Source organism: Mobula birostris, chromosome 24 (assembly GCF_030028105.1).
Source record: "Mobula birostris isolate sMobBir1 chromosome 24, sMobBir1.hap1, whole genome shotgun sequence".
Classification (NCBI taxonomy): Eukaryota; Metazoa; Chordata; class Chondrichthyes; order Myliobatiformes; family Myliobatidae; genus Mobula; species Mobula birostris.
This window is the reverse complement of record NC_092393.1, coordinates 13678798-13694281: the sequence shown is the minus strand read 5'-3', so window position 1 is coordinate 13694281 and position 15484 is coordinate 13678798. Positions and strand designations below refer to the sequence as shown.

At 41.5% G+C, this 15484-nt stretch overlaps 1 protein-coding gene across 4 annotated transcripts in view; it reads right to left on the bottom strand.

Annotated features, from left to right (window-relative positions):
• Window positions 1–15484, bottom strand: part of LOC140187344 (uncharacterized) — a 184558-nt gene that overhangs the window by 127719 nt on the left and 41355 nt on the right. For 2 of the 4 annotated variants that reach the window (XM_072242551.1, XM_072242550.1), the window contains exons 3-5: window positions 14717–14810; window positions 12548–12597; window positions 3444–3516 (exon numbers count right to left, since the gene is read on the bottom strand). The exons of the other annotated variants lie outside the window; for them this stretch is intronic. In XM_072242551.1, the coding sequence (XP_072098652.1) occupies window positions 3475–3516; window positions 12548–12597; window positions 14717–14810 (186 nt within the window). In that variant the 3' untranslated portion in view covers window positions 3444–3474. The remainder of the gene's footprint in view (window positions 1–3443; window positions 3517–12547; window positions 12598–14716; window positions 14811–15484) is intronic. 4 annotated transcript variants of the gene reach the window in all.

Sequence of the window (15484 nt, the reverse complement as noted above, 5' to 3'; positions counted from 1 at the left end):
AAGATCCATAAACCTGCCTGTCCAGGTAGACCCAGTGTTTCTGCTTGTTCCTGCCCTACCGAACTTGTGGCTGCATACCTCAACTGTTTAGTCAACGTTTCAGGCTGAGACCCTTCATCAGGACTAACTGAAGGAAGAGTTAGTAAGAGATTTGAAAGTTGGAGGGGGAAGGGGAGATCCAAAATGATAGAAGAAGACAGGAAGGGGAGGGATGAAGCCAAGAGCTGGACAGGTGATTGGCAAAGGGGATATGAGCGGATCATGGGACAGGAGGAGGTCGGGGAGAAAGACAAGTGGGGGGGGGGGAACCAGAGGATGGGCAAGGGGTATAGTCAGAGGGACAGAGGGAGAAAAAGGGGAGAGAGCGAAAGAATGTGTGTATATAAATAAATAACAGATGGGGTACGAGGGGGAGGTGGGGCATTAGCAGAAGTTAGAGAAGGCAATGCTCATGCCATCTGGTTGGAGGCTACCCAGACGGAATATTCCCATTCTGACATGTCTATCCACGGCCTCCTCTACTGTAAAGATGAAGCCACACTCAGGTTGGAGGAACAACACCTTACATTCCCTCTGGGTAGCCTCCAACCTGATGGCATGAACATTGACTTCTCTAACTTCCGCTAATGCCCCACCTCCCCCTCGTACCCCATCCGTTATTTATTTATATACACACATTCTTTCTCTCTCTCCCCTTTTTCTCCCTCTGTCCCTCTGAATATACCCCTTGACCATCTTCTGGTTCCCCCCCCCCCCCCCTTGTCTTTCTCCCCGGACCTCCTGTCCCATGATCCTCTCATATCCCCTTTGCCAATCACCTGTCCAGCTCTTGGCTCCATCCCTCCCCCTCCTGTCTTCTCCTATCATTTTGGATCTCCCCCTCTCCCCCTACTTTCAAATGTCTTACTAACTCTTCCTTCAGTTAGTCCTGACGAAGGGTCTCGGCCTGAAACTTCGACTGTACCTCTTCCTAGAGATGCTGCCTGGCCTGCTGCATTCACCAGCAACTTTGATGTGTGTTGCTTGAATTTCCAGCATCTGCAGAATTCCTGTTGTTTACCTCAACTGTTTTATCCCCCACTGGTTCAGTCCCCACCTCCCTACACCCATGACACTTTACACACTCTTCAGCTTTTCAATGACTTCAAATTCCCTGGCCCCGACTGTCTCATTTTCACTATGGATGTCTACACCTGCAACCCCTATCAGGGTGGGGGCCTTAAAGCTTCTTTCTGGACAACAAACCTAACCAGTTCTCCCCACCACTCCCCTCCATCTGGTGAACTAAATCCTCACTCTGAATAATCTCCTCCCACTTCTTTCAAATAATGGGTGTCATCATGGACATTTGCAATGCCTACCTTTTCGTCACCTACGTGGAACAGTCCATGTTCCAAGCCTACACCAACTCTTCCTACAGTACACTGACCACTGCATTGGCGCTGCTTCCTGCACCCATGCTGAGCTCATTGGCTTCATCAATTTTGCCTCCAACTTTCACCCCGTCCTCAAATTTACTTGATCCATTTCCGACACCTCCCTCCCCTTTCTCGATCTCTTTGCCTCCATCTCTGGAGATGATCTATCTACTGGTATCTTTTATAAACCCACTGATTCTCACAGCTAAGGAGTCTATACCTCTTCCTGCCCAGTCACATGTAAAAATGCCATCCTTTTCTCAGCGCCACAGCTGCTCTAGGTATGAGGCTTCTCATTTCAGAACTAATGAGATGTCCCTCTCTCACCTTATCTTCTTACTTGCCCATCACCTCCCTCTAGTGCTCCTCCCCTTTCCTTTGCTTCCATAGTCTTCTATCCTCTCCTATCAGGTTCCCTGTCCTTCAGCCCTTTATCTCTTTCACCTATCAACTCCCCAGCACTTGACGTCACCCCCTCCCTCTCTTCCGGTTTCACCTATCACCTTCATACTTCTTCTTCCCACCTTACTCTGACTTCTCAGTTTGTTTCCAGTCCCGATGAAGGATCTTGACCTGAAATGTCAACTGTTTACTCTTCTCCATAGATGCTGCCTGACCTGCTGAATTCCTACAGCATTTTCTGTGGATTACATTACCTATTTTAGTTGTTTAAAAGATGAAATTTTGATTTGAACACCAGAACTTTCATGCCCTTCTTCAAATAACACCATAGTTTCACTCATATTCATCTTAGAGGCAGCATAATAATGTCTGATTATAGAACTGAAGTAATGTGTTCGAGTACAACTTTAATATGTAGCATTTAACTCAGAGACAAATAGCCTTTCATGAGTCAATGCTAATACACAAATTTGTAACAAAGATAAAAATGGTTGAAAGCCATCTTCCCAAAATATAGCATTAAAACATGCTGGCTACATCTTTGTTCTGCAGCCCCCATGAATTGCACCCAGCAGGGGTGCATGGCAGGGGTGACTGAAGGTGCCCTCTATTTTAATACTATCCACTGGTAGCATAAAGGGAATAAAGTGGCCTGTGACCTAACCAGATACATGCACCAGGACTGTTTCGTGCTGATGTTTGCAGTTTTGCTCATCACTCCATTCCATGGAGGAATCTCAGGAGTCTGAGAAAGTAGGAGCTTCACTGACAGCCAATGATCAGCTACAGAAATAATGGGCTATAAGAAACAATACTGGAGATGCAGACTGGAACTCACCACCTGAAAGGGTGATGGGGGTAGTGTTGAAGTAACTCGTCACGGATAGTGAAATAAAGTAACTAAAATAATTAGGGCCAGAACCCACCCACTCTTATGACTCAAGCATTCTTTTTTAACTTGTGCACAAGGAGAACAACATGGGACCCAGTTACCCACACTGTTCATAAGTCTGAACAAAAAACTGCTATTTTTATATAAAAATGGATTATCAGTTATGGATTTTGATTATTGTAAATTGTATATTTTTGAAATCCTTTCTCACAAGATCAATTGTCTTTCACAGTAGAGACGTTGAAGTCAATTGAAACTTCCAGTGGACTTTACAATATTTTAAAGTTACTTGAAGTTGTTTGGTATGTTTCACATCCTTCTCCGGTACCCCCTATTGTGGAAAGGGATGCTTTGTTTTAGGAAGACCACTCTAGAGAACTCTCGCTACAGAGGCCTCACTCATCTGCTTTGAGTGCACACTGCCGCAGCGTATCATCTGTAGTAAGCAGAGGTGTCTCAGTGGTCTCACTTGACTTCACCTATCACTGTCTTCAGTGCAACTTCCACAGCAGAACCTCTCATCACAGTTCAGAGCTACACTTGAAGAGCAGTAACCAATGGTTACAAGATGGACAATGGAGTAATCTCTACAGCTTCATTCTTTGGCCAGTATTGGCCAAACAACTTCCTTCCGCACCATAAATGTTTATGATTTTAACTCAGCACTGCTGCTACATTGTAAAAAAAAAATGCAGAAATAAATTATTTAGAGACAAACTATATTTACTTACAGCTCAGCAAACTTGAACTTCAGTATCATTGTCACCTACTTTCCACCTTTGTTGAAACTTTCAGAGCTCTGTCCTAGTAAATGGATAAACAAAACGGTCACAGTATATAGGGTAGCAAAGTTTCAATCTCTTCAGAATGTTTCTGCAACAAAAGGCCTTGTATCTAGCCAGTAATAACTTAATCAATTTGTAACACACTGTGAATGTTGTGCTAAAATTGGAGAATGAAACACTTTGGATAGCATGTGGCCTCACACTGTCCCCAAAGAAAAGCATTCATTTATTTTCTAAGCAGTCAATATTTTGGTATTTTACTTTAATAATAAAGTGAAGGGTCAGCCTTCTGCCACTGACATCTCCTCCAGTCCTCCTGTGTTTCTCTACTTGTCCCAATACCACCCTTGACTTGCTTTAGCATCCCTTTCTGGCAAGTAATCTCATCTGCCTCTCTTCCTACATTGGGACAGCAGAAGCAGGAGGTCAAATAGCCTGCTGAACCTGTTCCACAATTCAAAACCATCATTGTTTCTGACTGTTGGCCTAGACCTCGTTTTCCTACCCTGATTCCCACCACTGGATTCTTCCCAGGTCTAAAGTTTTGCATCAGCCCGGAATGTTTCAATGGGTTTCAATAGGTACATTTAGTGTCAGAGAAATGTATACAATATACATCCTGAAATTCTTTAATGTACTTAATGAATCAGCACCTAGAGCTCTCTGGGGAAGAGAACTCTAAATACTTACAACCCTTGGAAGAAATTCCTCCTCATTTCAGTCATTCAACCCTTATCCTGAGATAATGGTCCTCAATCCAGACCTCACTCCCCAGAGAAAACATCCTTACAGCCTTGATGACTAGCTTCTTCAGCATCTTGCGTGTATCATATCATTAATTATCCTTCAAAACTGCAGAAAGTAAATGCCCACTTGATCAATTTTATAAGATTCCCCCCAGGAACCAAGTTATTAAACTTTCTCCACACAGCTTCAAAGGCAAATATATGCTATTTCAAATAAAAACAAAAGGTGTGGTCCCAGGCACAAGTACATGACTTCCATACTTTGTTCTCCTTCTCCTCTGCAATAAAGCAAACATCCCATTTCTCCACTTATTTACTTGCTGTTCCTCGCCACTACCTGTTTGTTTCTTATACTGTACACAGACAAATCGATCACTCACATCAACATATCAAAGTTCCACACATTAAATAATACTGTGCTTTTCTGTTTTCCTGTCACATCTTCTCTCAGTATATACAATTTGTCATTCGAGTCTTCCCCATCACTTTGACCTGTTACATTACACAACACATAGGCCTTACACAAGAAATCTTCATCAAAGCCACAGAAGCAAGCCCTTCAGCCCACAAGGACCCTGCCGACTGTTTCACCCAACTATACCAACCCCATCTGGCTGCATCAGATCTGTATCCTTCCAAGCCTTGCCTGCCTAAATGCCTCTTAAGTGCAATAAAGATATCTGCCACCTTCATCTCCTTACCACCGAGTTCCAGATATCAACCACTCTGCAAGGATAAATTTCCCCGCAGATTCCCTTAAAAACTTCTTTCTACAATACACCTATGGAATCTTGTTTCTCGTACCCCTACCCTAGGAAAAAGAAAAACAACTCATTTCTGTGCCTCTCATGATTTTATACACCTCTGACATGATCCCTCAGCTTCCTTCACTCCAATGGTAACTAGCCCCACCCATTTAAATTCTCCCCATAGCTATAAAGAGCCTCAATCCAGGCAATTTAGGTGAATGCCCACTGCACCAATGCAACAATATTCTTTCTAGGGTGGCAACCAGAAATGCATGTAGTACTCCAAGTGCAGCTTTACCAGATTTTTGAAAGTTGCATCATGGTGCTCTAATATCGGGCACCATAGTAGCATAGCAATTATCACAACGCTACTATAGCTCAGGGCATCGGCGTTCAATTCCAACATCATCTGCAAGGAGTTTATATTTCCTCCCCATGGAATGCATAGGTTTTCTTCAGCTGCTCCAGTTTCCTCTCACAGTCCAAAGATGTACCAGTTAGTAGGTTAATTGGTCATTGTAAATTGTCCTGTGGTTAGGCTAGGGTTAAATCAGTGTTGCTGGGTGGTGCCGTCCGAAGGGCCGGAAGGACATATTCCATGCCATATCTCTAAACAAACAAACAAGTAAATAAATATGACCAATTTGATCTCTTTGCACTAAAATAGACTTTGTTCCTCTTTGTTCTGTATAATTTATCAATGTTTTTCTTATGAATACTGCTTATTTGATGCTATGTGCCCGTGATGCTGCTGTAAGCTTTTCATTTCATCTGTACATACATGTATTTGTGCTTATGACAAGAAACTCAGCTCTGACTTTTATATTCTGTACCCAAATTCTGAAGGCAACCATGCCATTTATCTTTTTCATCAACCTATCTACCTGTGTTGCCTCTTTTAGGGAACCTAGGACTTGTACCCAAAGGTCCCTCTGTTCATCAACATTCCTCAGTGTTCTACCATTTACTGTATCTGCTCTTCCCAAAACACATCACTAATCACATGTTGGGATTAAATTTCATTTGTCACTGTTCTGTTTACTTTTCCACCTGACCTACTATACATCTTGCTGTAGCTTTAGAAATCTTTCCTCACTATTCACACCACCATCAATTTTCATGTCACCCTCAGATGTTGGATCTCCTACATTCACACTCATAATGTTACTTTATATCACAGAGAATTGACTACCAATCACCATGGTACAACACAGATTGCAGACTTAAGCATACTTCCAGTACTACTGTCTGCCTCACATCACCAAGCCAATTTTTGCTCCAATTAGCCACTCACGATGGGTCCCATGTGCCTTACCCTTTGGACGCACTTATCGTGGATGCCTTGTCAAAATCCATGATTACAACATCCTACCCTCCTGTCTTTGTCAATCCTTTTCTTCACCCACTCAAAAGCATAAATCAATTTGAAAGACATGTTTTCCGCACCCTAGAACAGCCTTTCTCAACCTTTTTGCCCTGAAGAACCCTTGAAATAATTTTCAGGTCTCAGGGAACCCCTGCATAAAAAAAAAATTATATCTAGAACTCACAGTACATTAGTGTGATCAGTAAGTTGTAGATATAATAATCCAAAACTAATTGTCAATGCTCTTTTGAGTAGAGAATGAACTTTTAGCCAATTTTTCTGGGGAAAAAAGTTAAGCTTTTCTTACATTTCTTGAAATTACTCTGTCTTTCCCTTTCATAAATTTTAAAAACCCAAAAGGCAAACATAATAAATTTCTCAATTCTGGGTCGAACTTGAGATAAGCACACATCTTCAATTGAAATGAGGCGATTTCTATCCTTGCTCTTGATACTTGTTTGTTAAACAAGAAAAAGCTTGCTCACACATGTAAGAAGTTGAAAACGGCAGCAAAATGTTCATTGCTTTCCTATGAATGGCAGGATACTCTTGAGTGCTTGAGTGCATGATCAGAGTGCAGCTCACAAAGTTCTTCCTCTTCTTTCAAAGTCAAGTTCACAGGCTGAGCAGAAGATTCAAAGAAAGATTCCCTCACCCTGTCATACACTTCTGTTGAAAGGGAGGAACAGTACTGTTCCAATTTTGTTCTGCAGTTCTTCCAAGTGGTTTTCAATGAGACTTGAAGCTTTCTGATATCCTTACTCACTCTCAAGCCCAAGCAGCAGTGGAAACATTTCAAGATGTCCTTTTGCAGCATAATTTTTCCAAAAATTCAGTTTCCTTTTAAATCCAAGAATCTTGTCACTTGAAGTCAAAAGATTTTCTCCAGGGCTTTGCAGAGGTTTGTTCAACTGGTTGATATGATGGAACAAGACTGTTAAGTAACACACACAAAATGCTGGACATCCTGACGAAGGGTCTCGGCCTACAACGTCGACTGTACCTCTTCCTAGAGACGCTGCCTGGCCTGCTGTGTTCTACCAGCATTTTGTGTGTGTTGCTTGAATTTCCAGCATCTGCAGATTTTCTCAAGTCTGTTAAGTAGGCTAGTTCCTGCAGCCATTCTTCATCTTCAAAGCACTTAGAAAAATGTGGCCTACTATTTTCCTGAAAGTACTCCTGCAATTCATCTTTCAGGTCAAACACCCTGTCGAGGACCCTTAGTCTGTTAGGCCACTGGATTTCTGTATGTAGCAGGAGATTGGTGCACTGTTTGTTCAGGTTTTTACACAGTTTTTTAAACATTCTCAAGTGAACTGGTCTTGAAGCTACTAAATAACTTGTTTCTTGAACCTTCTTGCTGACTGCGACTTTGTTTTCAAAAGCTGTAATCTATTTGTTTTGAGATTCCAATAGTTGTTTAAAATAATCAGCACTTTTACATGTCATATGGCTGTGATTTGTAGTTAGAGTCTTCAATTTCGTTGGAGCCATTGCTACATTTGTAATTTGTTTGCTACAGACTAGGCACAATGGAATAGGACAACTTGGATCAACAGTCCATATAAAACCCATTAATAAGTAGCTTTCATTGTGAAGATATGTTACCAGCTGATTACCTTAGTCCTGCCCACTGCTTTTGTCTCCAGGACAAGAAAAGCCTGGTGGAGTTCTTCTGAGGTAACAGGAGGCATTGGGCCTCTGCTGCAGTCCTGAGTCTTCCGACTGCAGAGGGTGGTCAATCATTCACGTGCGTGCGCACCCAACTGGCGGCTCTCCGCTTCAGGGCCCTGCAGAGATACCTGTATAGCAATGCAATCTCTGAGATGGCATGTGCTGGCAACGCACTTTTTCCACCGGGGATACTGCCTGCAGGACGGTACCACGGCTTCCAGTGGACAGCATCAGCCACGCTGCTTTGAGGGAACAGCCTCACTTTTACCAAGAACTGTTGAGGGTATGGGTCTAATCTTATCCAGTCAGGGTGCTCCCATGCCAGTGGGGCACAGTGCTCTAGCTGCGAGGGGGACTGGTCCACATCCTACCATGGTGGATGTTGAGGGGACTCAGGGAAGTGTAGAGGTTCCGACTGCACCACCACCTGATGTGCCGGAAGTGCTCGTCAGACCCAGGCCTCTGAATACCACGTAGGAGAGGGTCCCACACAATGTGAGCCATCTCACGAGGATGCCCACCATGCCCTTCAAAGTATTTCTTGTACGGGCTGCTCCTGCCTTCGTCTGCTAACCAGACTCACATTGGCAGTTTGTTTTACCATCTGGCAGCGGAGGAGCTCCCTAGTGGAAATCTCTTTATGCCAGGGTCTTTCCCCTGAACATTGGGGACCTGGGGTGGAAGGTGTTGCATAGGACAGTACCGTGCAACAGATTTTTAAGCAGCTTCACTGACACTCCGTCCACCTGTCCATTCTGTAGCCAGGAGCAGTCAGTGTACCACACTTATATGGAGTGTGAGAGGTTGCAGCCCCTGTAGCAGAAGGGGCTGCTGCTCATGTTCTGGTTGCACTTGAGCCCCATGCTCCTTATATACAGGCACCCAGTGTGGAAGTGGGTGCGTCTAGAGCAGAATCTAGTGGTGGGCTTGCTCCAGGGGCTGGCCAAGATGGCTATTCATGGGTCTGGGCCACGAAAAGTCGAGGGCTCTGCCAGGGCTGACTGTCTGCCCTCTTCCGAGGAGATGTTCATGCCCGGCTATCCTTGGACAGGGAGCGTGCGGTCACTATGGGTAGTGGGGGATTTGCGGGAGCAGTGCCCCCCCCCCCCCCGGGGATAGACTGTTTTATAGACAGTAGTAATCATATTTTAATTTGGATTTATTCATTGTCTTGTGAATACTTAATGCTTGTACTTAGTGTATTTGTTGTGTAAATAAACTTATATAGTTTTGCAAAAAAAAGATGTACTTTTGTATCTGTTGTTGCACTAGTTCAGTGCACTAGACTCAGATGATTGTAATTCTTTATCAGAATTATCCGTAGGCCTAGGCCTAGAATCCTCCTCTTCCATCTCACACGTCCTCTTCAAAAATTGTCTTTAGAATGAAAAAAATCCCTCCAATTTTCTACACCACCAGTAGAGTTTGTTCACTCTTGTAAGTCAATCAGGACTTGCTGGGGGAGGTCATTCGGAGGGACAGGCAGAGGTCACAGCCCAAGTTGGGCGAGTCCATTCAATGCTCGGAAAATACACTCCACACTCATCTGCCTACCGTCCTCCCCTCTGTGCTATACTGCCCTCACCAGTTATCAGCCTACCATCTTCCCCACTGTACAATACAGCGCTCATCAATTATCAACGGCCTCCTCTATCTCTTGTGAAAAGCTGAGAATGGAGTCAAGCAAATAAACACAGTCCTACCGTGCACTGCCACACTGAGCTGAGAACCCTCTGACGAGATTGCTACAGGGGTTGCCACTGAGTGCTGGCATCACGTGCTGCGCAAAGTTCAAAAAACTATGTTTTTATTTAATCATGTTCTCTGGCAGAACCCCTAGCAACCTCTCACGGAACCCTGGTTGAGAAACCCTACCCTAGACTATGCTACCTATCCTTAATAAATCCCTGACTTTCCAAATATTTTTTAATCTCATTCCTTAAAATTTTCTGCTGCCAGTGTTGCAAGTCATTAATAGAGACTGAAAATAGCTGAGGGCCAAGCAGCCTCCTCACTAGTCACACTAGCCACCTGAAATGTTTTATTTATCCCTTAATTGTATTCTGCCTGTTAACCAATCCTTTATCTCTACTAATGTGTTTCCCTCAATCCCATAAACCCTTATCTTGGGCAGTAATCTATTAAATTGTATTATATTGAATGCTTATTTGGTATCAATCATTAAGGGTATTAGGGCATTTAGAAAAATCACAGTATGATTCGGCAGAGTTAATATTATTTCCATGAGGGTAATTTATTTGATGATGCAACTAGCAGGGGATAACTAAGGTGGAAGTGATAGATGTAGTATATCCCCATTAAGATACCACACAAGAGATTCTTACATGCATTACATTAAATCTAACATATCAACATAAATAATTGGTTAAAACAGAATGTAGATAGCAGGAATTGATATACCATTTACACATTGACTGTTACTGTAAGGTATCACAGGGGATAGAAGAAGATTGCCAGGCAGATTAAAATTTCTACCACATTGTGACATAATTTTTCCAATGGCAGTTTCTGCAATGCTCTACAATTTCTGCCACGTTCTACCACCAAGCAGATCTTTACTTCTCCTTTGTATTATGTATTTCACAGGGACCAATTCCCTCATGACAACCTGATCACACACTTCCGTTTCAATCTTCCACTCCTCCTTCCCTTGCTACCATTCAGGTACCCAAGCTGTCTTTTCAAATTCACTTCCACTCCTTCCAATCTAGCATGCTACAATGTAGTCTTCTCTACACTGGAAGAATCAAACAGACTGGCTGACCACTTTGCAGAGTCAACAAGATCTGTCTATGGCCTCCTGTACTGTTACACTGGGACCCAATGCAAGCATGAAGAACAGCAACTCAGGTTGCAGCCTTCTGGACTCTATACGGTCAAGCCAAGACCCTTCTTCAGGACTGGAAAGGAAGTGGGGAAGAGGCCAGAATAAAGAGGTGAGGAGAGGATAGCTAGAAGGTGATAGGTGAAGCCAGATCTATAGGAAAGATAAAATGCTGGAAAAGAAAGATCTGATAGGAGAGAAGAGTGAACTATAGGAGAAAGGCAAGAAGCAGGAGACCCAGGGGGAGGTAATAGGCAGCTGAGAAGAGGTAAGAGGACAGAGTGGGGGAACAGAAGAAGAGGAAAGGGGTAGGAAAGTTTTTACCGGAAGGAGAAATCAATATTCAATGCTATCAGGTTGGAGGTTACCCAGACAGAATACAGGATGTTGCTCCTCCATCATCTTGGCACAAGAGGAGGCCATGGCACAAGATGTCGGAACAGGAATAGGAATGGGAATTGGAATTAAAATATTTGGCCACCGGTAAGTTCGGCTTTTGGTGGATTGAATGAAGGTGCTCAACGAAGCAGTCTACCAATTTACAGCGGGCCTCATCAATGTAGAGGAGGCCACATCAGGAGCACCGGACACAATAGATGACCCCAGCAGATTCATAGTTGAGGTGTTGTCTCAACTAGAAGGACTGTTTGGGGCCCTGAATAGAGGTGAGGAGGAGGTGAATGGGAAGGTGCGGCACTTAGGTCGCTTGCAGGGTTAAGTGTCAAAAAGGAGACTAGTGGGGAGGGACAAATGGACAAGGGGATAATGGAGGGAGTGATCCCTGCAGGATGAAGAGGTGGGGTAGTAAGGGTATATTTGGTGGTAGGGTAGCTTATAGCTCATCCTTCTGGTCACCCTAATTTACTCTTTCAGAAACATCCTCACTGCAGCTTTACAAACTTCTCTTGTCTCCTGCCCTGTTCTGACAGAGGGTCTTTGACCTGAAGCATGAACTGTGTTTCTCTTCCCACGAATACAGCCTGACCTGAATATCTTCAGTATTTTCCATTTTTGTTTCTACCGTCTGTAGTTATTTATTTTTCCTTTCAAACTGGTCAGTGTAACACTTTCCCCTATCAGTAATATTTTGGGGAGGGAGGAAGCAGGCAGAGGCACAATATTAATTAGCATACATAAGTTTCAGCTCATGAAATAGCTGATATGTGCACAGTTCAAAAGAAAAGTTATGACCAGCAACAATTAAGCTGCTGATTCCTTAGCAGGATGTATTACATTTTGGCCAGCAAACTAAAAATTTGAATTGTGTCAATCACTCATCAGACGTTCAAATTTCAAAGTAAATTTATTATCAAAGTATGTATATGTATGTTACCATATACATATGAGATTCATTTTCTTGCAGGCATTTACAGGGAAAAATATAGTAGAATTTATGAAAAATAAATGAAGACTGATAAACATTCAATGAACAAAAGACAAATTTGAAATATAAAAAATACTGAGGACATGAGTTGTTAAAAGTCTTTGAACAAATATTAAAAAAATCTTTTGTCACCAGCTAACACAAGAATCATCTTTACCCAACACGGTCTGTCCAGATACATTTGAGAGGAAAAGAAACAAAATATGAGAAGGACTAAGACTTCATTTCCATTAATAAGCAAAATGAATGCATAACATGGTGAGAGAAGTATGAATTCTTGCCATACCTTATGTTTCGCGCATTTCATTGAGAAATTATCTTCATTTAGGGAACATTCTGTAATAGAACAAATGCAGATCAACCAATATCTTTCACATTTGAAGATACACTTAATAGCAGAAATCAAATCAGACACGATTAACAAAAGACTCAAAACACAGACTAATCAGTTTTGGACAAGAATCAATGCCCCATTATTATGTACAATGAAAATTCCAAATGCCTGAACTACAACTACATAATATATATTGTAACTTGTTATTTGCCAGTTTTCCCCACATTAATTAATTAATACTCACAAAAGACCCAAAGCTCTTTCAAAGACCTTCTAAAGACACAACCATCTGAGACATCCTTCTGCACCACAGAAATCTGTGATTCTGATGAAGGGTATTCAACCTGCATATCTTGTTACCTCTCCGTAGATTCTGTCCAATCTGCAGAATATCCCTAGCATTTTATATTTTTATTAACTAACTCTCCAACTTGAATTGACAGAAAAGGATAACTAGCATTGCTTTCAATAACGTTGAGTATTGTGTCAGAATTGCACTTGAAGGAGATGGGAATCCACATAAATTTGAATTGTTTTTTCCAATTTAAATGACCTATCGTTGCTGCTTTTGGTCCTGCCCTTGTTATAGAACATAAAACAGTACAGCACAGTACAGGCCCTTCGGCCCACAATGTTGTGCCAACCCTTAAACCCTGCCTCCCATATAACCCCCCCACCTTAAATTCCTCCATATACCTGCCTAGTAATCTCTTAAATTTCACTAGTGTATCTGCCTCCACCACTGACTTAGGCAGAGCATTCCACGCACCAACCACTCTCTGAGTAAAAAACCTTCCTCTAATCTCCCCCTTGAACTTCCCACACCTTACCTTAAAGCCATGTCCTCTTGTGTTGAGCAGTGGTGCCCTGGGGAAGAGGCGCTGGCTGTCCACTCTATCTATTCCTCTTAATATCTTGTATACCTTATGTGATGCTCATTATGAGAAGCCAATTAAAATACTTTCCTCCATAAAATGCTGGTCATCATCTGCGTCTATCACTCATTATAAAAGATGATTTTAGTGTTTTAATAAGGTATACTGACCTGCTTTGCTTTAGCACCTCTTCTAATGGAATAACAATGGCAAAGGCACCACAGCTTTACTAAACACCGTCAAGGTCAATAGCATGATAATGGATCCATCAATTAATGCATCAAATTCTGTTTTGGCTGACAGCTCCCATTAACTATTCACTGGCCTACTGGGACAAGGTATAGCCTTTTGTAACAGGTCCAAGCTTTCTGACAGTGCTTTAATTACTTTTACCTCTGCCAGAAGAGAATTCCACTCCACACCCTACCTTTGACCTTTGTTTTAATAATAGAAACACCCTCTCAAATAGATTATCTAATTAACCTCATAATTAAAAACATATCTTGTCAGTAATGCGACTCAGATTTTAGCACAGTGCAATGACAGTTTAAAATTTTCATATCTTGCTCACGAAAAAGAGCTGAATAATTGCAAAATCTTGCTCCTCCAAAGCAGGATCGTGACTGGTAAGAAAATTTTGAGCTGTAGAACTCTAGAATGAAGTAATGGCTGTTCGTTACTAAAAGAAACATGAATGGAAGCCAAGGGGTGACGAAGCAGCAGCAGCACTCATTGCAGAGTATAGATTAGTTCAAGTCCAATTTTACCTTTAGGATATTCATTTCAATACGTTAAACAAGACAGCAATGACCTAGTATTCTAACTAATATTGAAGAGCAGAATGGACTTTAGCAAATATTGACTCAGCTAGTGTCACTTTCATGGTTATAAAATTTAAAATTTAACCTGAACATTGTTTAAAATGATGGAATAAATTATACGCTGCCAATTTGTTAATTTAAAATACAGTTTCAATATACATTTAAACTGGATTTCTGGATAATTTAAATTTATGCACAAAAACTTTCAAATTTTCTGAATAATGTCCACTCTAGATTTAATTGGCAATTACTTCTATTGGCACTCATGACTAGTATTCATTATCACTGTCATTTTTACTACAGAACGCATAACCACAGTGATATAACTTATTTGCTGAGAACAAAGTGGTCGTATTCAGATCCTCAAACTTGATTATGCTTCAAAAAAAATCTTTATAATTAAAAATAACTGAAGAGATACTTACTACTATCTACAGCACAGGCATAGTGGTACTTAAGAGGGCAGCCTTTAATGTAGCAGCCTAAAGTGGCACCAGTCTTCTGACACATGGAACAAAACTGCAGAAACCAGATCATAGATCAGAAAAAAAAATACAAAATAGAAACAAAGCAAGTAAATTATTATCCGGCAGCACAAGTAGATGTTACGTTTACAGATGTCTCTCTTTGGGAGAAGTGCAGTAGAGTTTGCATAAATATTTGAATCATTCATTACCAGATCTGATGTTTGTGCCTATTCTCTCAATTATCTTTTTATTTTTAACTATTATTTGAACCGAATGTAAAAGTTTCAGAAAATGATGAGGTGATCAGCGGGCACAACTTTTCCCAAACTGTTCACACATCCCATGACAAAAAGACAGTTATACTGAAACACAGCCAAAAGATAAATAAAATTAAAAGATAATCTCCTTTCCATTTCCCTTAGTTTATCATACACAGATTGGTGTAATTTATGTTTTGCTTGTTTGAGAAGGTTCAGTTCTCCACTTATTAAAGCAGCATGGCTCATGTATTAACATAAATGAATCAAGTTTGCTGTGTGAAAATTATAAGAGGAACCTGTCAAGAATTTAATAACGTATTCTTGAAACAATAGCATCTGCAGTTAAGAATAAAGAAAGCTTCAAGAAGTAAGCAAAAAAGGAACATTCAATAATGTTTGCAGATTTAAAGAAAAATATCCTAATCCCACTCAGTTGCGTATATTGAGCCACCTTTGAAATATTCAG